This window comes from Leuresthes tenuis, unplaced genomic scaffold, assembly GCF_036924035.1.
Source record: "Leuresthes tenuis unplaced genomic scaffold, fLeuTen1.0.hap1 SCAF_8, whole genome shotgun sequence".
Classification (NCBI taxonomy): domain Eukaryota; kingdom Metazoa; phylum Chordata; class Actinopteri; order Atheriniformes; family Atherinopsidae; genus Leuresthes; species Leuresthes tenuis.
In genome coordinates this window covers 6,201,311-6,227,300 of record NW_027325362.1, presented here as the reverse complement: position 1 = coordinate 6,227,300, position 25,990 = coordinate 6,201,311, and the positions used below count along the sequence as shown (strand labels likewise).

Genomic DNA, 25,990 nt, shown 5'->3' with positions numbered 1-25,990 from the left:
AATGACAACCAAAACCGGAAAGATGTGGCAGAGAAACAGTGAAAAAGGCAAAGATCTGCCGATGATCAGCTCAGGGGGATCAAAGTACTGTGAGTACTGTGACAGTTTGAAGACGCCAACATTTTTGGTGAGAGTGAGATTGTTGTTTCTGGGTATTGGGCATCACAATACTTGAAACGCCCTTTAAACGGTTGCTGAGTGACCGGCCCAATCCCCAGACCTCAATCCACTAGAAAACATGGTGGGGAGACTGTTCAGGAGTGCTGTTTCTGAGGTAAAACCAAGAAATTGTGGAATGTTGTCCAATCATCCTGTTCACAGGTGTTTCCAGATGTTGGTCGACTCCACGCAACACAGATGTGAAGCAGCTCTCAGAAACAGTGTTTATACAACAAAAGACTAGTTCAGTGAGTCACAGGAAAACTGAATCTGAGGTAAAAATCTTTGGGTTTGTAAAGAAAGACGCAGACTGTGAACAGCCTAAATATTCCTTTTTTTTTTTTTTTTTTTTTAAAAAAGGGGAACTCTGGTATTTTTAAACCTTATTTGAAATACGTTCATCTACTCACCGAGAACAGTTTGGTGAAAATCGGCGTCCTTCGGAAGATATTTCATGCCAGAAATAAGGTCTCGGTTTAAAAATACCAGAATTCCCCTTTAATAGAGTGTCCAGTGATCCCAGTGCTTTGCGTTTGGAAATAAAAGCCATTAAAAGGATTTTGAGCTTGACTCACCTTTTTAGACACGTGTCTATCATTTTTAACACAACTTTTGGGCCTTTTTACACGTCATTTATGTGCATTTTAAACTTTTTGAAATGTAATTCATTCAAAATTAGGGTCCTGAAACTGCGATTGAAAGACGGTTGGTGCTAAACTGCCCCGTTTGTGGTGCCTTTTTGTTTTATCACAACCATAATTTGATTATAGGACATGGAAATACAAAAAAAACAACATCTAATAAACAAATGTGACAGTAAATCCACTGAAAATCACCCACATTTTTAAAATAAAGTTAAAAGTTTTAAACAATTAACACTACCCAATTTATTTCAGGATCATTTCACAACTAAAGGTGTTTTAAGGCATTTTAAAATGCAAAGACTCCATAAGATTCCTTATATAAGCAGAGTTAAGTTTAAGTTGTGAGTCTTATACTTTAAAAAACTGAGTTTTAAGCTCTTGTTGGCATCTAACAAATCAGTTTTTACCTGGTTACAACTGTTCACAGACTATGAAACAGACAGATCAGTGTACAAAAACAGCAAAATAAATCTTTATTGAAATAATCAAGTAATTTAGGTAAAACTTTCATGCCTAACATGGTTGATGGACATTCTTACACATACAGTACAAGCAAACATCAGGTGAAAAGCTGGTAATCACGGGGGAGTGGAGCAGGTGCTGTGTGGCGGGGTGATGGCGTTTTCTAATGAAAACAGGTTAAAAATTCAATCAAAATTCATTTGAAATGTCACGCCGGGTTACATGGACAGTGCTAACCAACAGAAGCTCAAATCATGACACGTTCGGCCCCAGAGACACAGCTTAAAACTGAGGCCGAATGACCACGTAAAGCACAGTTAACAGCTGGAGGTTAGATTCAAGCATGAACGCGAGTGCATGAGGAAACAATTTGAGCCAATCAGAGAAATGCAACCATGACAAAAACGAGCGATGAGGACTTTAAATAAACATGTAAACATTATAAGTTGTTACAAACCACAGCGACACGACGTAATCTGTGAGAAACCACAGCGAAACTGACAAATAACGTAAAACTTATTCTCCAGAGATTAAACGAGCTTTCATCAATGCTTCATCTCCTGTTCTTAGAGCTCGTTTCATCCTGCTCGGACGTTATTCTGTTACATGCGAATAATTGTCATGAACATTCAAGAACTGCAGATTGTCTCAGTGTTTTTTTTTGTTTTTACATTTGGGGTTAACTCAAACTACTCAAAAGGAGTTAAAAAGTGAAATAACACACTGGTGGTTAAAATAAACCAGGTTTTAGACAGTTTGGGGTCACATTGTGAATACATACAGGCCACAGTTCAACACCCTGACCAGCAGGGGGAGCTCCAACAGAGACAAACATGACATGAAATACTGAAGATGGATGGAAGGATTTCTCCTTTTACGACTGTCTGAATAAGTTAAACTAATCAGAGTGACTCAAAACCTGTTAAAAAACACAGATTAACCTAACACTGACTTTTAATTTCAGGGTTAGACAAAAAGGAAAGCAGCCATGCCCCTCTGAGGCATGAAAACGACGTGCGAAGAGCGTCTCACTGTGCTTTACACGCAGCTAAAAAGTAACATCTAAATGGAGCTGCAGAGTAAATGTGCAGCCCGTAGCTAATAAAGTGAGGCCGCAGTGACTCGTGAACCTTTACAGCAATGATTCCCTTTAAAACATTCACCAACACAGGCCCGTGGCAAAGCACAACTGATATTTATCGTCCAAAAACTGGACGTAAAGACAGTAAGAAATGATCCGATCTAAGTATATATACTTTGCACATTAAAATGAAGCCTTCACAAAGATACGTTAACACCTTAGAGCTTTTGTTGTCAAGTAACAGAAGCTGCTCAGGTGTGTTCTTCTCACACAAGTTTTAAAGCATTTTGATTCTGAAGCACACACATCGCACTAAAGCAGCATTTAACACTTACTCACAACACTCGTGCGTGAAGTTTTAGCACCGCAGCTCTACTTGGGAAGTTTGACAAAACGTACACCTCAGGGGTTCGTGTGAGCTGATTTTCTCTGCGCGTGGAGTGAAAACCTGAAGCAGAATTAGACAGCATTTGGATTTGTCCACCCACGTTAGGCCAGGCCCAGATCCACTGAACAGCCGAACAGAGCCGGACTCCCGCTCTCTCCGATCCCGTAAAGCAAAGCGAAAACTCATTTTCAAGAATGAGTCGACGTTTGTACTATAGACCAACAGTTCTCCATGTAGGCAAACTGGTTCAGTGTGAGATGGAGGTAAATACTTTAGGTGGGGGGGGGGGGGGGGGGGGGGTATGGGTGAGAATAGCAGCAAGCTTCCAGCAACAATCATCGGGAAGTGTTCACCAGGAACCTCATTTAAAGCTTGCAGAAATAGGCTCCGTTATGTACGTTTAAAATACTGTGACAAGTCCAAGAGCCGCAAACATCACAGTCTCTTATTCCACATCACGAGTCCCAGGTGGACACTTCCAGGTGTTATTTTCCTAAATTATCCAATACAGCATGGAGACGCTCCTTCCAGCCGACACACAGTGTTAAAGCATTATAAAGGCTGTATAAATAGTCGTGATATAAATACGCACACTCAAAGACAGACATTCACTGTGGGTGATGTTTGGTCAATGCTAAAGCGCCATTAGCTCGTCCAACTTAGAAGTTTGACATCCAAGTAAGGCTAAACCAAAAAGAGTGAGCCGGCGTTGCATCCTTCCTCGCCGTGAGGCAACAACGCATCAGCTGTGCCGAACGGAAGCTCAATCTTAATAATGTCTTCACGTGAAGCTGCCCACTTTTAAGTCGTGACTCTGTTCGCTTTGGCTTTTGGGAACAACCCTAAAATATTTGGGCGTCGTCAGGCCACCTTCACTGGCAGGTCAAGTCAGGTCGACTGAGCCAGGCCCAGATCTGGATCATCTCCTGTGGGGTCCTTGGGTGAACTAGCATTAAGCTCTTATATGCACAGGGGTTCGACCTGTACTTCTCATCTATATTAAAGGTCCTGAAGCCTTTGTGCTTATCAGGGGCCAGCCCTAACTTCCGGAGACACATGCCGGTGTAGACGTCGTCTATAGGATAGAGCGCCACGTGTTGTGACACGTTGTACAGGCGAGCTGCGATGTCCCCAGAGTACAGGTAGCCGCCCCCTCCTGCGTAGGGAGGGTACGACCCCACATACATGCTCTCTGGGATGAAGTATTTGACCCTCTTGTCCCGGTGTGGCCCCGCGTTGGTGATGACGTCACCCACAAACAGGTCCCTGGCTTTGGGCCCCGACAGCCCCTTCAGGAAGTCCAGGATGCGGTAAGTGTTGACAAAGACGTCGTCGTCCCCTTTGAAGATGAAGCGGGCGCCAGAGCACCGAGCCTGGATCCATTCCAGAAACAGCACCTCTTTGACGGTCAAGTTGAAGAATGAATCCCTGAAATCCCACTGGACAATGTCTTTGTGGCGCATGCTCTCATAGCGCAGCATCTCGGACAGATCCGGGTGGTGGTCCTTAGCTGTGGCGTTGCCAAGAAGGAAAACAGTGATGACTGTCTTATTGGCTATGACGCCTGCCCGTCCCCAGGACTGACGGATGGCCTGGCGGCGGTCGAAGTGTGGCGCCAGGGACTTGACTGCAAGAAGCAGGAACGGCGGCTTCTTACACATTTCAGGCTGATCCATCATGATCGGGTAGGAACGGCAGCGCATGTAAATCAGGAAGTCCTTGAAGCGGTCTGGCAGCGAGTTGTAGTCTTTCACCTGAGTGGTAACCCTGAGGTTGGGCTGACAAAGGTCAGAGGTTAAACTGCTGTCATTGAGCCAATTAGGCATGTCAGCGCCGCTGGTGTTCGCTGTCAGGATGAGATTGTTCTGAATGTCCAGAACCTGCTGCTGGCGGTTCCAGTAAGCAGAGCTGGGGACCATTTTGGCCCAGAAGCGTTTGGAGGGGACGAGGGGCTTGTGGCGTCCATTCTTGTCTTGGTTGCTGCTTCGGGATATGAGGATGAAGATGAAGAGGTTAACCATCGTCACCGTCACCACGAGCTTTAGCTTCCTGCGCAGCAGTGCCATGACAGCGCCGCACTCCACACCACCTAAGAGGAGACACAAAAAGAAAGGGTGACGACCTGGAACCACTCATGTGTAACAGCTCGTCTTTATCAGGTGGAAAAGGAAGAGAGGACCTTCTCGGGACAGAAGAAAGACGGAGGAGATATGGGAAAAAAGAGCAGGGAAATTACATGAATATTGACCCGAGGACGCTGCCACCCACCAAAATATTGTCCAAATATAACACAGGTAGTACAAGAAGGACCAGTGTCTTCATCAAATAGACTTTGGATGGGCGGTGCTCTCCAACAGGTTATTCTCAGCCTCAAGTCAAATATCCTTGTCTGCGTTTACAAACTGTATTTTTAGTGTTCGTGCACAGCAGCATCGACTCATGTCCCTGTTGTTATGAAATCTTCAAGCAGCCAGCATGGATAAAACTATGAGCTGCAGCCCAAAGTAAATAAAACAAATCAATCCCGAAGATATCCATCTAAAAAATAAATGATCCCCTCTGAGCTCTGCCCGTCATGGTCATCCTGTTTCAAAGAAAAAGGGACTCAGACTGTGACCTAAATGCCTATTTATAGAGCCATTTGAACTAGAAAGCCAATGAAAGCCAAATTTTGATTTGAAGATGGTGTCACCTTGGACCTGGTCCTGCCGGGCCTTTCAGGAGGTTTTACTCTGACTTAGATTTCTATTTTGGCAGGCGTGCACGTCCTGGCTGATAATGCTCTCTCTGAAAGTGTCTATTCGATTATTTTATCCTCACTTGTTGGGCCTCTTTCAGCCCGTGATGGTTCACAATCTACCATTCGAAATCCTCAAGATACTAACCTTTGTGGACCAAATGCTGACGGATCAAAGCGATCCACGATTGTTAAAATACCTTCAGTTTATCATCATTGCTCTTGCCTCCCTCACAGGCTGAACCCTCTCTCTCATTGTTCAGTGGTGCTGCAAACTTAGAAGTGGCACAAAAAATGAAGCGTTTGCTCCAAAATTGAGCCAACGGGCCAGAGGGGGAGCGCCGCCACAGCATCTGGGAGAAGTTAGGAGTTATGTACAGGAAGACGTTTTTAAACTTCTTGGCCATTTCAGTCAGAAACAAAAAGAACACAACCGTGCAAGGACCTCTTGTGTTTTTAATTAAATGCAAACATATTAAACACTTTAAATCCATTAGACAGGAGGGTCTGAGGGGCACATAAGTGTTTTTGAGTTGGCTTTGAGTTTAACCTTGAAATAAAAAGTGTAATACAGCTAAAAAGTCTAAAATTATTATGAGAAATGTTGAAACCAGAGGAGCGTTCATGTCAATTTACAGGATTATAACCAAATGGCTCATTCTGTACCGCTACTTTTGGCTGAAAAACATTTCTTTAAAGCATTTTATGTTTAACATTAGTCAATGAAACATGTAAACAGGGGTTGCCACCCGTGTGCTGTGAGTGTGCACCGGGTACAACAAAAACATCCTGTTCATGCGTTGAAATAAATCCCAGCGGAGACGCCGTCTCCGTTACGGATTCTAACCTAATTGGTAATAAAAATGAGCGAACTGGTGATGCAAAGCGTTTAAAATGTGTGTCTGACAGGTTAGAAAGGATCAGTGGGTCCAGCCTCCTCTGCATCACTGACTGTATCCTTCCTGCCTCTGTATCATGCTGCTCTCAGCCTCCTAGCAACGACTCTGCACTGCTTTGCTCCCGTTTGTTCAAACCACCTTTTCCCTCCCTCTGCCCCACCAGCTCCCTTTCCTCCTCCTCTTTAAAGCTGATCATATATGTGAAATGCCCAAACCTGATGGTTATCTCGTGTTACTGACAGGGACAAGCACAGACACATGCCTTCTTCCAGTCTATTTCTCAAGGATAATTAAGCTTTCCTGTTGAGTGAATCCGACATGGACCAGAAGGCTTCTGGGAAATGAGTGGGATAGAGAAGGTGGGCTTATTAAAAGGAAAGCTAAACAGCACCAGACCACTGCCTATATGACCGAAGGAACCCTCTTGGCAAGAAGTCCAACTGTTAATGTTGTTGCTGCTGTGGTTTGAAGCGGTTGTTGGTTTTGTGCAAACTTTGGAGGAGCAGACTTAAAATGGACATAAAGAAAGGTCACAGTCCTTTTCTAAACAAAGTGAAACACAACATGTGTCCCCTGAGTCTGACAATAGCTTCAAGAGACACCATAGATCTGCACATAATCATGAACATCTTTCAGGAACAAGAAGACGCACAGAATCCTGATCCGAGCATTATCGAGTCAGTCTGGGCTTTAAGAACCTGAGGAACTCCAGACGGACTAAACACAACTGTAAACCTTTACTTCACGTTCAAGAATCGTGGGCATATCGACTGATTTAGACTGAGAGCACACGTGGTTGGTGGAGAAACGAAGCCTCACAGGAAGCGCTGCACATCTGTAGTAACAACAGAGTTATTAAACACTTAATAACACAACAGGAAAATATTGGTGTCACACATAGATGGTCCGATAAGTCAAGGAAAGTAGCAATAACAGCTTAAGAGTCACTGCGGAGAAGAACAAAACAATCAGAATTTGGGACAAATACATTTAAGCTATGAGAAGGTGTTATGACACAAACCAGAGCTTGTTGTGTATGCAAACCATCAGAAGTTTAAAGTGGGCCTGAATTATAGACTTTATGGAGTTTTTACGATGGCTCCAAGAAAAATAATAATCTTTTTATATCCTGTAATCATCAAAGTGATTCCAGTAATCTTGGTTTTATTTACATGACATCCGACCTTTCCCATCTCAGTTTAGGCACAACAAGCTCATAAATTGTAAACACGAACCTAACCAGAAGACTTTTGTGTGTGGTTTGCAGCTTCACATGCCAAAAATAATCAGAAAGCAAAGAGAAATAGAGAGAAAATTTAAAATAATCTTCAATCCAGATTTATCCACTTACTTGTGATGCCAGACAGGGGCATCATCTGAACATTTCCACGTAAAACCGTTTGTAACCACTTAAAGAAAATCCTTCCAGATGCGTCCAAAAAGTCAGGTCTGAATGTGTCACTGTAAATCAGGCAAATTACAGGGATTTTTACACACTATTTCTCTACATTTAGCTTAGATTTTGTTTAAAAACTGTGATTTCATGTGCTGTTTATCTGAGGCTCTATTTACCCATTTAAAGACCAACTCAGGAGCGTTTGAGCCAATTCTAGCTGCCATTGAGTGAGAGGAGGGGGATACAGTAAGGACCACGTTTCTTTTCATTTCTATTATCCAGATACATAAAACCTTATAAGTAAAAGTGGATTTATTTTCTTTTTCACACGACTAAATGTTAATGAGGAAACGAATCCACCCCGATTGTTCAAGGAGCTCATTTTATCTTTCTTAGCTTTAAAGCAAAATGTCTAATTCTTCTCACCCAGAGCCTTTTTACAACACAAAAAACAGGGAGCACATCATGTAAGAAACTGGTTTGTACCACCCGGACCAGAAGCGGCGGTTACATGCCAGACAATGCCGGGGCTGTGTTTGAACACTGGTTTCCACCTGATAAAAGGTTCATTGAGGTAAGGTATCTCACCTGTGTGGGGGGATGGGTGTGAGGCAGCAGGGAACAATGGCAGGTTAAAGGCGTGTGTGTCACTCAGTGAGTGTCACTGAGCTCATCTAGATGAGTTTCGTGGTTCCATCTGTATTTCAAACACCACATAAAGAGCTCATTATGGATGTTTTCGTGTTCTGAACTTAATCATCTTTCTACATTAATATTTCAGAAATCAAAATAAGCTTAAAGAACTATTCATTTATACAAATGTCAGTGTTAAAATATGAGGCAATACATGTCTCGTTAATGCACTAATATAAAAAGAAGTGTGCCACCGAATCAAATGATGCACGCATAGCAACGCTGATGAGGGCGCGAAGTGTGAGATCGTACCTGTGCAGGGGAGCAGGCTTCCTCAGCTTGTGTTGTCTTGGTGTCTACTCTCAGCTCTCTTACCCCATGCTTATCTCCACCCTCTTGGGACGGTGGCCAATGGGGAACAACGGTTGGGAAGGAAGAAAGCTGAGGAGAGCCGAGGCGAGTTTAACCTGAAAGCAAACCAAACAAGTGGCGGGTCAACAACGCTGAGAAGCTCTTAAAACATGGAAGCCGTTGATGTGGCTGGACTGCTTAAATGTTAACAACTAATGTTTTTAAACTAGATAATGTTCTGCTAAATCTACTGACGCTCATTGATTGATGTTATCAAATGTGATCTCAGCTCCCTACCACACTAAACACTGTGCAGTATATGGAAAAGCAGCCATGATGACGCCAGTCAGAATCACTGTTAATTCTGAGCAAACACCAACTCTTTGTGGTCCAGTTCCTCACATGTGACTTAGTCCAGTTTTGGACTGTTGGTTTGGGTCAAAGCCTTTCAAAACATCCCCTGTGGGAAATGATTAGAAAATAAAAAACACTGTAAACTGCAGTCAGTAAAGGAGCCTGCTAACAGGAGAGAAGCCCCCAGTGTAGCTAATGCACATGGCAATTCATGACAGAGTAACCGAACTCACTGCTGACCATTTGCTGTCGTATTATCTAGAATATTTACCGCAATAGAAGTGGTGGAAAGTATGCGTGGGCGACAGAGTGAAAAGATCATCCTTACTCTCTATTCTTACTTTACTGTGGCACTTTATCTATAAAGACCATTTAAAAACCAGCTGTTCAAAGGGCTGTGCAAAACATAATGCATGATAACATTAGATACTGGGCTTATCTTCCATCCTGTAAGATACCTGGAAAATCCCTGTTGACATTCAGAGTTCTTATCAGAGAACCTGGGAGTAACCCAATTATGTTTTACAGATTTACTCATGATGAAGAGGACATTACCAGGATTCAATGAGGTTGTTTGTGTCTGTAATCAGGACATCCACATAGAAACGTCTGAATTTTACAACTTTATTTGTAATATTTAAGGATAAAAATTACTCATACTGTATATTTAGCTGTAGGGAATCCCAACTGTAAGGTGCACATTTCTAATTAACCCCATACAACAGCAGACAACTATTAGTATCAATAAATAGGGCTATTTAAACCAGAAGAAGGAGCTTCAGTACATAGAAAAAACACACAGGGAGTTACCATGTGATAAGTTGATGGGGGGATTAAACTCACAATCTCAGTTTATGCTAATACCATAAACAGTAACTATACACATCCTCCTCAGTGTGAAGAGTCTGTGATGAAATGAAGTCACATTTCTTTCAGGATGTTGGCTGGCCCCCCACCAAGCTGTCTCCCGTGAAGAAAGTTAAGTTCACTCCACGACGTGCACGGTGTCACAGTTAATCAGGCTTTTTGGTTACTCCGTATGAAGTCAGAAAGCACTGTTATCCACTTAAAAACACAACGTACCACTCCCCTGAAAAGCAGATCAGCCAAATTAATATTGTCCTTGACATAAGACTGTCAAATCGCCCAGTCCTGCCAGGAGAAGCGGAGAGTCTCTGTATTGCATTTAATGCTTGTGTTACCATTGATCATTTATAGCAAACTCAATCAGCTCCTGTCCAGGATATTCTCAGGGGTAAACAGATTGCTCTAATCTTCAATCTTAATAGTGGAAAACTGGTTTGTCAGTCTTGCATCCAAGACAGAAATCAATTTGCTGCAGAAGTTCTGGAGCCTGGTCACTCCACGTGTAGATAAACATCCTGAATGATTATTTTGCACGAGTTTAGCATGCTGACCTGAAACGGACACTGATGCATTATGTGTTTTTCTCCACCTCACTGAGAAGAAACATGTGGGACTGATGCATTTACCAACAAAGAAACCAGAATCGGATCTCTTTAAGTGTGATAGATGTTTTCAGAGATTTCATTTGTTGATAGAATTTGTGCTCCTTTGTAATTTTCCATCCTCAGGCTTAGAGTTCTCTTACTTAAACCTCTTATTCATGAAGGCGTGTTACTGCATGCGTGTTTGCTGTTCTCCTGTTCAGTGAATGCAGTGAAAGGAGGGCTCAAATAGTACTACTTGGCACAAATAAAGTTCTGCGAAGCACATCCAGAACACCACTCCTACAAATTGCTGGCATGTTAATGTGAGATAACATTCTACGAGATAACATAATGGATGTTCAGATGCTGTGCATGTTATCCATATCAGTGCACACTGGATACCAAAGTAGGAGTTGTTTAGAGAGCCTAAAATTCACATTTCGTGGTAAGATTAAGAAGTATGGACCTGGCACTCAGCAACAGAACCTGACACAAAGACCTCTCAGTCACCTGGATAAGGAAAAGTTGTTGTCTGCATGGAAACCAGACTGGAGCCAAATGTACAAGAAACAAACAGTGGATGCACTATGCTGGTTAACTCCCACCAAAAGCACAAGTATAAAACACCCATTTCTACATTTGTCATGTCATCTGAAATACAATTAGTATAATTTGTTTAACGGCTGTTTATTTAACAGCTTAAATACAGCTTTTACCAAATAAACTGGTGAAGGAGGATCCTTTACTTCAAACAACTGCATTCGGTTTATCAATAAACTGTTGTCTGTGCTGCTTAGATATTAGCAGACTGCTGATAACAAAGACTCATCCCTTTCACTGTTCAGCAACAACAGACAAGATGACCGAGCACTCAGACGTTGGAAGCTGTAAGAGCCAAGGAGTGCCAGGCCGTCACTGTCAATGAGAGCTCGTTCACTGGCTGGCCTGGTTAAATAAAGGTTAAATAGAAAAGAAAATAAAAGAGTCAACCAACAATGGCATGTCTGTTTGTTCGGCTTCCTTCATTATTGTGTTTGGCCTTGTTTCACAAATGTTCCACCTTTCCTTCCTGGCCTCTAGTCCTTGAAATGAATGACAGTCTGAGAGTCACAGGAATCTTCCTTTCCTGGTCCAGAGTGCCTTTGTTTTTAGATACTTTATCCCCCTTAAAAGTTAATCCCTGATGAGACCGAATAACACTTTAATGTTGATAATCAGAGGTAAAAAAAAAAAAAAAAGGTTCACAAATGCAATGATTAGACAGTTAATGGACTATTAAAGTACTACGATAGCCGACTGATAGCTGGTTATAATTCTTCAGACTGAAGTATTACTACCTGCTGACAAGAAATAAAAGGAAATGTCGAAGGAGCGTCGACGATTTGAACGGCGAATATCGTACACGGGTCAAAGTCATGGTAACTGGACTCTGTGTGCACTCAGAGCAAAACTAGGAGAGCTGTGCCGACTGGCAAATCCTTGCCTGCATTTCATTGGAAACACTGCAAACAAGCACACCCCCCCCCGACCAGCGAAAGATGAAGCGTTAGTGTGTGTGAGCGTGTGTGTAGGACGGCAGGTGCCACTTTTATTGGGGGTAAATTGCAACATGTTGGTCTGCAGAAATGGCGCCATACATACATATTTCTATGTAGGATACTGAGACATTTCCTTGGTGTGATAATATAAATTAGCTCTAGTTTGACTTTCCATGTGTGTGTCCTCAAACTATGAAAGTGTAATCTAATCTTTGAGAGCTCAGTTTGTGGAACTATGAGTTTGGCGCATTGCAGCAATAACCCTTTCCAAAGCAACTAATGCCAAAGAAATCAACAAGGACGGGACATGCAAAGCCGACGTAGGCTCGTGTTGATGGCTGCTGTGCGTGAGTGATAGCAGATAAGAGGCACAGCAGAGAGAGTTCACATCTGGGGTCACACCAGGTCAAAGCTAATCTCTTCCTTCAATGTTTCAAATAGGTCACGATCAACTGTAAACAGTTTCTGCCGTGCACGGTGGTGAGCCAGTTGGTGCGGAGCTACCTGGCAGCACACATACGGAGGCCCTCGCTGCAGCTGGCCCGTTGTCGAGCCTGGCTCGGGCCCTTCGGTGTACCTCTCTCTCTGCATCAGCTTCCTGTTGAGCAAATTAAAAAAAATAAAGGCCACCAGTGGAAGTGGTTTAACTATCAAGCTTCAGCTTTAAAATAAACTTTGTGTGATCCTCCTGTTGTTTGTGCCATTTCTCTCCCTCTTTGCCTAACAACAGCTGCTTTTCCAATCCAAACACATCACGTATTTCAACCAAATACAAGATAAATCAAATTCATCTATAAAGCACATTCAAAACATACAAGCAGACACGGATTAAAAGGAAAGATAAATATAGTGCATTTTCTCAAAACAAAACTAGGGTTCAATTAAAGCTGAGCTTTTTATAACAGTTAGGGTGGGTTAACACAAATTAAATTAGAGGCCGGCGCTCAACACAGAATGTCTTCTGGTAAGCTGTTACATGCGGTACGTGTCCACATCTTTCACAGTAAGAGCTCTGGAAAAAAAACAGGTATTTTCCTGTCCTGGACTTTAATTTGATACAGTGCAGGGAGGGTTACAACTAGGGTAATGGCTTGTCAAGCTAATTGTTTGTTAGCCTTTTCCCGTCTTCATTTTATTCAGCTCTCTGGCACACAGTGTAGTCTCGATGTGTGATCCACAACAAAAGAGCATAGAGAGGGTCCAGTGGAGGTATGGGGCTTCCTATAGGAGTGAGTAAACTTCCTGTTGACTAACATATGAACAAACAAGTTTGTGGGGATGAGGAGCGAGTGTTCTTGTGCAGCTGGTCCAGCTTTTCTTTTAATATTAGCACTTCTAGAAAAATATGAGTAATCACACCATTAACAGTGAGAGGCCAGCTTCCAATACAGGAAATGAGGGCCAGCCTTTAATGCCAGCCTGATACCCTAAGCTACTGAGGTAAATAACAATCAATCTGAGGTAATACAGTACGAGTGCTGGGGAACAGCTGTCATGGGTTGGTTCAAAGAGATTAGCTGTAGGTGGTGGTTTTCTGCAGCAGATAAAACCTCAAACAAAGGAAAAGGGAATAAATGAATATCAATTATGTATTGCATGCTTTCTGGAGATTTCTAGTAATAGCCATTAGTGCACTCCGACGTCAGACTGATGTGTTTTTTTAGTTTTACAGACGGATGGGATTAATAAATAGCAGAAATAACTTAGCTGTCAGCTCTAAACATGTAACACTGTGTGATTGATCAGATCTTTGTGTATAATGGAGCATTCTTTAGTCTGAAGAAATGAGATTCAACTCAGGAATTTCTCGACTAACGGCTTAGATCACTTACAGTTAGGGGCCTGCACTTTTCTTACCGATCTACTTCTCTTGTGGTCCAACTCTTAAATCCCACAGTGGAGCTTGTTTGACCCGACATCCTCAGTAAGGCATGAGGAAATGTACGCACCAGCTTTCCAAACACACTGAAAATGTACCAGCCTGAAACACTGTTGGAGATTTTGGGTAAATAAATGTTACACAAAAGGAATCCTTGAAATTGATGTTTTGCCACAAGAAGATTACTGCATGATTAGAAAATAACGCTCACCTAATTTTAGCAGGGTAAGTACAGTCATAGAAAAGTTATTTGTGTCATCTTACACTGAGTTGCAAGTGAATTATGGAATTAAATGAAAGGGAAATTATATATATGTTTTCAAATGTTTATGTAAAGCAATTTGAATGATCCATGTGTGTGAGTCATGCTCTCAGAGTAGATTTTCCTTTGAATACGCGCTCTCCATCCTGCGTCTGTGGAGGCTGCAACTAGCAAAGAGGTATTTATGAGGACCACATGACAAAAGTCAGGCGAACATAAGAGGATGTTATAGGGCCCAACAGCGATATGGTGCAAAGACAAGAGAGCCATAAATAGCCCGAGGCCAGCGGCCCTCTGAACTGGAGTCTGCCCACTAAATATCGACAGTCATCATCAGTACTCTCAGAGGAACTGGGTTTTTTCCCGGTCGTCACGTTTTGTGTTGGGCAGAAAAAGACAACAGGCTCAGATCTTCGGCGACCTAAAGCGCAGTCCTCCGGGTGCGTGTCTTTTCTCCTGGTCATTTTCTAAACAAACCACTTATAAACACGGTGATGGAAAAAGAGAAACATGTGCTCACTGATGGAGACACTTCAATGCACACAACCTGAAAATAGAAAGGAATCTCTCATTATCAACAGCTACTTGTCATTTTGACTCCATGTACTAAAGGTCACTTCTCTCTGCGCTGTGACTCACGCACTCAAAGTAATGAAAATTTAAAGATGAGTGGATGATAAACAGTTTGTGCCACTACTCCGTAAATATATTACAAACATGCCAGAGTTAATCCAGACATGAACAAAAACACTGTAGACTGTATAAATTAGGCTCGAAGGGTTAGTTAATTATTCATTTAGCAGACCAGAAAGAGAATTAATCCATGACTGTTCTCATAATCAAGCAAAAACAAATGTTCTAAATCCTATAAAAAATAGATATTTGTGGATTTTTGACTGTTGATGAGATAAAACAAAATATCTGATCGAATAAATCATGACAAAGCATCTGTTTTAATGTCTGAATGTTCATGTTTAGAACAGCCGGCAACCCTCAGTGTCCTCAGACACAGTTTTATTATCTGGACATTTAATCATCTAAATGCTTCTATCTGAAACACGTTTTTCACCACATTTCCCCCCCATTCAAGAACTAAATGAAGAGTTAGCAACAAAAACACAGACAGTGACCAAACACCAACTTCTTCCACTAACCGCACACCGTCTTCTCACCAAAAATATACATTTTCAGGCAAGTTCATGAGAGAGGTGAGAACAAATCAACTCACAGTGTCTGTGGGCCAGACTCCAAAACCATGTTAAAAGATGGCGTAAACTCAGTGGAACCACAAAGTGGTGATAATTCTCTGTTATGACAGCCTTGATTAGGTTTTCTTACAGTAACAGCTCCATAGATCATGCTTCATGCTTCTGAGCATCTGGTATGCTCATAACGATATTCCACCAACGTAACCATCGTTGCTCTGCCTGTTCGAGGAAGGATTCGGCCGACTATCCACGCCTAACATCATTTTCTCTAAAGTCGAAAGTAATCAGCATGGTTTCAAAGCAAAATAACAGATCAAGCTTTACTTTGCCTGACTCAGACTATTAGAGCAACCACTTGGATGAACATGTGGTTCAATTGTCGATAAGTGGAATAGATCCATTTCCAATTGGTGAATTTCCACAGACTGACAGTTAAGCCGTGATAGATGCTGTTGTCTCAGCTTTCTGTGGAAAAAGGGGAAAGATGCAACAAACGGAAGCAATTACAGGGAGCCAAGAAGATTACTGATGAATCACGGTCCCAAGAGTATTACAGATCACATCGTCATAAATAAATAAAAAGCAAAAAGAGGAAGATATCCAGGACCACAAGAGGACTCCACAATAGGGTGAAGAGTGGTGGTCTTAAAAGAGTTGGTCAGCAGGGAGAAGAACACAGACAAAGTGGTTTTGTTTACAATAAAATGCAAATGTAACGAGGAAGCATCTAAAGCTGTTAAATCCCTCTGGTTCTTTCCTCTGCAGTGCACAACAAACACTCTTCAACATCCACAAGCTTTGCTTTTATAGATAACCTTATTGCATTTGGGAGTAAAGTAAAGAAAAGAAAAGAAACAATTTAAACAATCTAAAGAAGCATTTGAGAGATATTTTCTTTTGTACATATACTGAGTTTGAGAAATAACCGGAGCTACATCATACAATCCCCTCAGAGATATTTGCTCCTCGTTGCACTTTGTTTGCATGCGGCTTTGACTAATTTAACTAATTCTGTGACTTTTGACGTCAACTGGCTGAACCTCTTTAATATTTAGGAATTCAAAGTAAGGGCGTGCATGCTCATACACACAATATTTTCACGGTTTTTATTCCAATATTATTCCCCTCTTCAATTTGTATTATTCTATGTAGGTTCATTACAGAAAAAACCCAAAACACACCCCTGTACATTACAGGTTCTAATGCAACAAACTAGGGGGGAAAGGCAGAACGAAGACCCTTTAAATTATGAGAGTGGTTCCTGTGCCAACATTAGAGAAGGTGTATCCGGTGTTACCTCTGAATTATAGACTATAAATTGCTAAACGAATGCACATCCTCAGGAACTGAGAACAGGAAGCGGGCCTGTGACAGACGAGGAGGCAGAGTGAGTGCAGACAATGTTGGAAGCAAGGTCCAAATCTATTAGACAGCTCTTGAACCAACTCTCAGGCAAACAGGAACCAACTTCTTTGCCAAAACTTTGTGCACAATTAGTTTTATTGTTAAAAGTCTTGCTTTATTTCAGTACAGTAAAGTGTGTGAATTTTTCTCTCTTATCCTGTTTTATAAAACTGAAAGCTGCCACATGAAGCCAAACTTAAAACTTAACAAAAAGGAGGAACAAACCCTTCAAACGGGTTGCAAATTTTGCTTTTAAATTGGGATTATTTTCATAATCAAGCAACATATAACCTCAGAGACTACAGCTTCACTGGCTACACGACAACTCAAACATCTTTTATCCAAACAGCACATATTTTAGCTCAAAATAACTCTGGTTAGTTTATGGTCATACCTTCTTCATAACACGTTATATAAAGATACATTTTCTAATCTAGTACTTGGCAATGTGTCCTGTGTTTTTAGCTGCCAAATATCTGCTATGTTAAGTACTAAAATGCAGAATTATATTAACCCTAAGACCACATGGAAGCTGTGTTTTGTATCACTTCCTGGCAGGTGCTGAAAGTGAATTACAGGAACAATGTCTCTGGAGAAAGTGAAAAGCAGAGCAGAATCAGCGACAATGGCTACACATGAAGTTACAAGTTATTAAGGGAACCAATGAAAAGGAGTTTTCAGTCCTGTAGAGACAGTTTGTTCAGTCAGGCAAAGATTTTGAGATGAAATGCGTCATGCACAGGCCTAATTTTTTTGAAGATTGCTCTCCCCAGGAACTTCTTGTTCCCATATTTGTGTCACACCGTGTCTTATACCTTTATAGTCCATTTGCACTCTTCAAACGTTCCCACTCCCAACGATAATCCCCTACAAAGTTACATTTCCTTTCAACTGTTTCTGGTAATGTAAGAAGCAAACGAGTCAGACTGAAATGAGCAATCACCTCAAACGTCCGAGTAGAAAGATGGTAAGAGACAATTTGAAGATTAGATAAGCGGGTTTAAATTGGTTCTAAAGACCCAGAAAATAATGATTTATTAAGCAATTAAACTGGATATTAGATGCTTGAATCTGCTCATCCGGTCTTCAGTGTGGAAGCTTTTAACTGGCGGTCAGGAAGGAACATTATAAATGTATACCGTAAAAACGAGCCATGAAGACATGTCTCGGACAACAAAGTTAATCCAAAACTTAAAAGCACCACCCCCCCCACTGCACATGGCCGATGTTACGGCGCTAACAAAGGCAACACAGGTACAATTAAAGCTAGTGAGAGCTCACATCCAGCCAGAACGGCTGCCTTTTACTGGGTCCGCAGTGACACATCAGTCCTGGCGAGGGTACCTTGGTTACGTTAAAGTGATATACACAACCACCATAAGCAGGCTAAGTGCCGGCTAAATGTTTGTGGGTGGAAGGCCAATGCCTTCTGACACACATCACTTCCTGGCTTTCATTTTACCTCAGTACTCCTGAGGCACAGAGAAAATGTGTCACTGACCTAAATGCTGTCTGAACGGCCTTTAGTCTCTGGTTTGTCATTATAAAACAAAACTGGTGGCCACTTATTACTGGGCTTCAAGCCCACTTGTACACTTGCTATAACCATAGCCACACGGACTGGAAAGTACGGATTAATGAGCGTACATCAGCATATCCGTGTAAGATGTTGCATCTGTTACTGACTTGATGAATAGATACACATTTCTTAATGTGTGTAAATGTGTAATTTAGAAATATTTCTCCATCCCAAATGGATAAAATCAGGATGGACAAGCTATGAAAGTATTTTCACTTTCTCCATCACTGTAGATGTTTAAACCACAGACATCTGCATCATCATCATTCCTAACCTCTGTACTAAAAACATTAGGAATTAGGCAGTATTAAAATTAAACCTATTCCAGTCCCCTTCATGTGTACTAGATAATGTGCACTTTCATACCAACAGCAAGCACAGGCTTTATAAACTGTGAATATAATCTTTAAGGTATGTTAAGTCGTAGGTAAGTGTGGCCTCAAACACAGAAACTTGGAAAGAGACACGATGAAACTCTCAGAATTAGGGAAATACTACAGCTGTATTTCACATCCTGCTGCCTTACACAAACTAAAAAGAGAAGGCTGCCATCAGTTTCATTTCATACTGTGTGAAAGCAGATCCTGCACAGGCTCAGCTCGGTTCAGCTTAAAATTTCAGGTAGGAGAAAAAAGAAGGAGCTCTTTTTAAATGAGTCCTCAAAGTAACACGATGCATTTCACTGATTTTGAACCAGATAATGAGCTGAGGTATCAAAGCGGTTGGCAAGCACCGCAGCAGGAAGTGGCAGCTTGCAACAGAAATTTTCCACATTCAATAGAAAGCAAAGCTGGGATCCACGAAAAATAACCGGAACTGATGTGACGCTTTGAATTTAACTAATGAGCTAAATGTGATGGTTTAGGATGCTAAATACTGTAACAGGTGAGCGAAGCAGCAGCAGAAGCAGAACCAGTGGGGTTAGGCTGCTGGTAGCATCAGAGGTGTACCTCAAACTAGGACATCACCCAGACTTTCATACAGTTTTGACAACATATTGAAGAAGATTAACCGACACCCATACCGTGTCACGCTTCAATCAAATACACGTTTAGTTTTCAAGGTGTTCACACAGAGAAAATGTGGGCTACAAGGTGAACTAGTACAGGACAATCTGTCTAAACGGGACAGCACAGATATCTGTGTTAATGACAGTGTGGTTATAGTACAACCCTAATGAGAATCCCCCATAATTAGCAGCACCCCTGGGTATCACCATGTCTCCTATTTAAGAGACACTGACATGACTGACCTTGAAAAGAGAAGAAGCCCGATCACTTAAAAGGAGTCACTGCACATTTAGTCCAAATGGAGTATGTTGATAATTGCGCTGTAGCCTCTCTGCAGAGTGAGTGCACTAAAAGGGACTTTGCCCCATGGCTGAAAGCTACAGATCAGCTGATAAGATTTTTTTTGGCGAGTGCTAAGTGTTTAGAGCAGAATGGCTGATAACAAGCGGGTCGAGCTGTTTTTTCTTCATCTCTCTGTGCAATTAAAAAAACAAAAAACAACTTAATTATAGGAAAGGGACTAAAAAGTTGCACTCTTCTGCGACATGTATGCAGGGGATTCATTATTATTCATTAAGTGACAGACAACATGATCAATCAAACAAAATAGCGTGTAGAAAGATGAACAAAGGCCACAGAGCAGCAGAGCACAAAATGTGTGAAGATGAAAACGTTGGTACACAGCAGCCTCAAACACGAGGCTGTAATTTAGTTTTCAGTAACGAAAAGGAGGATGCTGATCACATTAAAAACCAACTGGCCGGATTGATGCAGGTCTGTTGCTGATATTTGTGTTCTCGGACAGAAAAAATGCTCTGGGAAATTACACTCGATTAAGAAGATAACTACAGCTCCTCTCAACATCACTAGAAACACTAATTACTCCCTTCAAAGCATGTTTGGAATCATGGAGATGAGTGATGTGCCGAGATAATCATGTAGGACTGGGTGGAGCCCTGTAAAAAGTCACATGTTTGATCTAATCATCAGGTCAAAGTGCCTTAGATCAGAAGAATTGAGCTTGATGATTGTGGGAACTATGAGTTTGTTAACTCTGAGATGAACTTCGGCAGGTTTTCTTGAATTAAAACCCCTCCGGAGCCCAATGCAGCCGTTTGGCCCCTTTTCCTCAATCTATACACTTGGTATCAGAGTACATATCAAAACACATTCATTTTTATAGATTATTATGTCTTTAGAGACATCACTATCTAAGCTGAAGATAAGCCTGATAAGACTGATATCTTAGAACAGCACTGATATGAACTGAACAAAGTACTTTAATGTGATGAATTATATTTCACCAGAGGATTATTCTTTAGCTCAGAATTAAAGCTTTTTAATTATCTTTCTTTACAACACTGACTCACTGATGTCAAGGAAGTTATCTGGGTTTGTAAACCAGTTCCCCTGTACGGAAACATTTAACGCACCGTTGCAAATCATGATATAAATCAAGCAAATATGTAAGCAATATGTCATCAGGCAGTGAAAAAAGGAACCAATGTAATGTGGAAGTTTGAGGAGCTGCTGAAGCTACGTAAAAATCTTAACAGTGGATTAAATGTAGTGAGTTTTGATCTCCAAAAACTGTAAAAACCATATCATATCTGACCCGTTTGGTCCATATTTACATGTTCAGTAGCCATCACTATGATTTTGTCCAGTCAGGCTACGGCTGAGTAAACCTGACGGTAAATCATTTATAATGAAAACTTCGAGCTGAGCCAGTGATTCAAATGTAAACAAATTGGGCTAAGTTGGGGATATCCCCTCGCGAGGATGGCTCCTTTGATGTCACGTCCTTCATAATCTAAATAAAGTCGCACCTTGTATTTGAAAACCACATAATAGGACAGTCCTAACAAGTAGGCAAATGTTGAAAAGTGGCATGGATGCTGGATAACTAATGGTCGCTAGCTGGCTGCCTAACAGCCGTTTAAACTGGAAACGTATACTTTTCTGTCCTTGTTACAATGCTAAAAACTTTATCACGACAACAAATACAGTAAAAACAAACTTGGTTATATTTAAATGCATACTGCGTCACCACTGATGCATCTTCTGAAGCATCCCTGAAGCTTCACAGAATGAAGGGGTGAGTCCTCTGGAAGATCACTGACATCAGAACAGTCCTTTAGCAAGATTTCAGTGTCCTCCATCCTCAGTTTACTACCAGGCACCTCTGAAGCTCACAAAGTGTAGGTTTAGCCACTCAGGGAGCCAATACTGTGGCTCAATGGTCTTCAACAGCTGTGCGCTCAGCAATCTTTAGCAATGGAAGTTGCCCCAGATGTGGTCAACCTCTTCTCTCTTTGCAGAGTCGGCGCACTACTTTATCTTTAGTGTTTTACAGCTGATAAATGTGACGCAAAAGCATGTGAACTTTTCCCGTCTACCTGAAGCTGTACATTCACTAATCAACATCTGTTCAGACTGCCTGTCGCATGCATCTCGTCAGGAGTTAAGACAGCCCAGGTGAATAAAAACGCCAGCTGAAGAAGGGTTGGTAAACAATAGCAAGGTTTTACAAACTGCTGCTCAATCTTTACCCCGTAAAATGACATCAGTCTGCTCATAACTTATGTCCTGTTACACAGGAAGTAGGTGCTACAGTGGTAAAGTGTTTCTCTGTGCAGATCATGTGCAAAGCTTGCTTCTCAGTTGTCGTTTGACAGCGCCGTTTGAAATGGCGGCAAATTTTAACACCCGACTGAATGGCACATTTTTAGACCTCGGCAGCTCCAAATACACCGGCAGGTTTGTTTTGTGTCTGATCTTTTTAGCCGTCGCTTCAGATACCAAAATATAGGCGGCAGAGCACAGAAAAGCCTATTGTGTCACATTTAAAACTGCTTTAAGTATGACGTAAAGTAATTATCAACTTCTAATTACAAGCCCTTTCTTGAGTGGCTTAAATGGCTTTTGGGATAAACAATTATTTTATTAAACTTTCTAGCATTGACACCAGAAGCGTATTATAAAATAGCAGCACTTGTTGCCATTTGTGCCTTTGTCTCGTTGAAACTGAAAAGCAAAACTAAATACAACATATTAATCTCTGTATTAACATTAAAATGAACTGCAGGCTAGATTCAGTATGCACAAATTAGTCCACGTCACTTCACACTTGGACTCTATCGAGCTATTTGTAACACAATAAACTAACTGCATGCATGCCAGAGACTACATAGAGGGTAAAGACAGATGAACCACATTACAGTATAAGGAAAATAGTTATTATTATGGCTAAAACCTGTCATGCACAACAAAAATAACCACTAAACAACTGACTACTCAATCTGAGTGGGCTCTTTTCTGACATTTGGTGTTATTGACTTAAAGAAGTCCACTTTCTGGTTATGATTTGCCTCATTTTCATTAACCAAGATGGAAGAAAGTTGGAAAAAAAAAACCCTGAGTGTGGTTTCTACATTTCTGTCTAAACATAATAGAGCTTCAGAGCTGACACACATCTGTGCAGACGCTCTGGAAAATGTGTCTCGTGTGATCATAGACCAAAATGCTGGAGAGATTATGAGGAATAGGAGAAAAGAGTAGTCCATTTTGCCTGAAACAGAAGCTTACTGAGTTTGGATCAGGTTAGAATGAAGCTTTCCAGAAATAAATGCCAGCGACTCACCAAGGACTAGTTATCTCCTCAAAATGTTGTATCAAAGCCAGTTTGTCTCATGTTCAATATCTGAGAAATGTTTGTTTGTCTAAGGTTATGGTTTTGTAAGTTTCGTGTTTACACAAGCCGGGGCTGCAACTAATGGATTGTTTTCCCAAGGGACTGGGCTCCTTAAGTTGTTTTAAACCAACTTGTTTTGACGAGGAAAAAGAGAAAAAATCCGGTAATTGTGGAACATCCTGTTACAATGTCCAAGACCTCTTATGTGACGACTTCAAACTCCCGACCTCTTTAATTCCCCAAATCTGTCATTTCATTTTAAACACATCTATATGTCCCATCCATGTCTTAAAACATGGGTAGAGTACGCCTCATTTGAGCCAAATAGTTGATTAAATCAGTCAAATGATCCATTAAAACTGATCAATTTTGCACAAGCCTGAGAACAGATCAGAATGACATTTAGTTAACAGATGATTTTAAATGGCAATATATCTAGTTTTCACTCCAACTTTTAGTCGTACTTACTCTAGTGATTTTTTCCTCTTTTTTTGAGTGTTTTAAATCTTCCTATTGACGGCATACGCTTACATTTGAACTACTCTTGCTCTCAAGGTGTCTCACACTTTTCATGCGGTAACTTTTTGCCGATACGGTTAGCTTACTTCTTTCCGTGTGAGCGCGTCAAGATTACTTGGTCGATAAGAACCTTCCTCCTTTTTTAGACATAAAACTTCTTCTGAGTGGGTTAAACTCACCCGGCTTCAGCCTTCTTTCTTCAGGCAAAAGTAGACACAGGAGTGACGGAGAAGTGAAGTAAATCCATATGTCTATCAAGCGGCAACACGTCGTCTGCATGCGCGGTGTGTCGCTCCTGTTTTCTCTCCTCAGACGAATGACTGTTGGGCCGACTCCTTCCAACTGCCGTGCGCGCTCACGACCTACTGGGCGGAGGCCACACCCCTCACACACGCCCGCGCATACACAAACACAGAAAAACTGATGCGCCATTGAAACGTAACACCACTCTCAAGGTACGCCCATTCAAAACAATTTACCTGACAAGAAAAAAGGCCTTTTGACATCCTCATTGTTGAAAGCAGAGACTGAGGCACTTCCTTTGTTATTTACCCATAAAAGTTTATATAAAGCACAGTTTAATTAGCTTAATTTCTTGCTATACAACTAATTGACTACCAATGTGGTATTTGGGGTTAATTCAGGCAAAATTGTATATATGTAGTTTTTTTTATTGTATATGTTGTAACCAAATAGCTGAAATTATTTCAAAGCCAGTCATCATGATAGCTTGCAAGGAAGTGTAATGCACTGGTAATGTGTCACAATTATAGAAGCTTTACAGTTGATGACATATGTATGAAAAGAATGTAAATATGTGCAGCTGCATATTTCAAATACATATTCCTGACATTCTTTATCGGTGAAGCACACTGTTACTGAAAACTATGGAGTCAATATATTCAACAAACACAAGGACTTAAAGTATCTGGGCCTGTAATTTACTGAATTAAAGCATAAAATATCGTTTTATTGCAAACAAGCAGTCAGAAAGTAACTTGCATCTCCAATTCCTGCCTTTCATGATGCATCAATGGATAACTCTATTATCTAATGCCTTGTAAGTTAACAAACGTACAGTAGAAACTGCCATTTTGAGCTAATGTTCCCACACATTTCCAGTACAGTTTTTAATGCTAAAATTGCTTAAACCAAGATATTGATGCATTTTAAGTCAGACTTGTTAAAACTGACCTTGTTCCACCTCCTAAGTTAAAACACATCCACAAAATGATATTCTATGTTTTACAAGACATACTATGGGCAAAGTCAGACATGCATACTACATTTCTGCTTTGAATCTGCAACCTACCACCTACAGTTTAAAAGAGTTGAGGTCAGCCAGCCCACATACTTTACACAGAAAATGAGAGGAACCAGTACTGAGTGCTAAGTGGTGGTGCTGTGCAGCTATAGTAGGTGTACATGTGATGTCATCAACCATGTACTCTGTTATCGCTCTGAGTGTTAAGAAGGCAATCGTCCCATTGGTTGTGGATTGTTTGACTGACTTGAAAACACATTTAAAATAAGATAGGGCTGTTGTGATATATCAGATTCAGAGAGAAGACATTTAAGACATTTGGGATTGTTTAAAGCTGATCCGTTTATATGTGAAATTTTCATGCCAGCGTGGTGAGTCCAATGTTTACCAAAATGTTTGCAGGATAAGGCTGCTTTTAAAGTGAACTCCTCAACCAAAAGTGACTTTTGAGCGCTCAATACCTCTGTTTAGAGGACTTTCCATACAAACACAAGATCAGGTAGCTGTTATGCTGACAGTAAACAATCCTTACACTTTATCAGCTTCACATGTGAAAATGTATGCCTCAGATCCTCTATATGCCAAGCCAAGTCCATATCAACCCATCTTTTGATATGATTCAAGCACAAAAAGAACCCAGAGGAAAAGGATCTATGCAATAGTGACATGGCAGATTTACTGTAAAGCAAAGACAAGACTGTTGAGTGAACAACTATCAAGGACATGTCAAGAACAAAGCCAAAGTTGCAAGCTGGAGGTATGTGCTTGTGTGTGTAGCTTGTGAATGCATATGCGTGTAATGGGCGTGAGGGTCTTCAAACAGCAGGGGGTCAGTCCTCAGGCTGTCTGCTGCTAATAACAGGGGCCAGGACAAAGGAAAAGCTGGGAGTCCCGGCTTTTCATCTTTCTGTGCAGCAGATCCACAGCTGGTCCCTTTATGGAAACAATAGACCTCTAGCTTGTGCTCATAAATAAACATCTTCACATATACTTTACCTATACTGTGCAAGCACATGACTCAAAGTTTGTTGGTCACATTTATCTCTTTAAGGTGATAGTTTCCTCACAGGGAGCCTGT

The 25,990-nt window shown here is 41.2% G+C and overlaps 1 protein-coding gene across 3 annotated transcripts; it reads right to left on the bottom strand.

Moving 5' to 3' along the window:
* Positions 1–1,253: 1,253 nt before the first annotated feature.
* Positions 1,254–23,956, bottom strand: b3gnt2b (UDP-GlcNAc:betaGal beta-1,3-N-acetylglucosaminyltransferase 2b). 3 transcript variants are annotated; one of them, XM_072390594.1, is made up of 5 exons: positions 23,828–23,956; positions 8,712–8,866; positions 8,355–8,463; positions 7,722–7,831; positions 1,254–4,823 (listed from the first exon to the last, which is right to left on the bottom strand). In XM_072390594.1, the coding sequence occupies exons 4-5, from the start codon at positions 7,744–7,746 to the stop codon at positions 3,607–3,609; spliced, it is 1,242 nt and encodes a 413-aa protein (XP_072246695.1). In that variant the 5' UTR covers positions 7,747–7,831; positions 8,355–8,463; positions 8,712–8,866; positions 23,828–23,956; the 3' UTR covers positions 1,254–3,606. The 3 variants fall into 3 exon arrangements, with proteins under 3 accessions (XP_072246695.1, XP_072246697.1, XP_072246696.1); XM_072390596.1 differs by lacking the exon at positions 7,722–7,831; XM_072390595.1 differs by lacking the exons at positions 7,722–7,831; positions 8,355–8,463.
* Between the last annotated feature and the right edge of the window lie 2,034 nt (positions 23,957–25,990).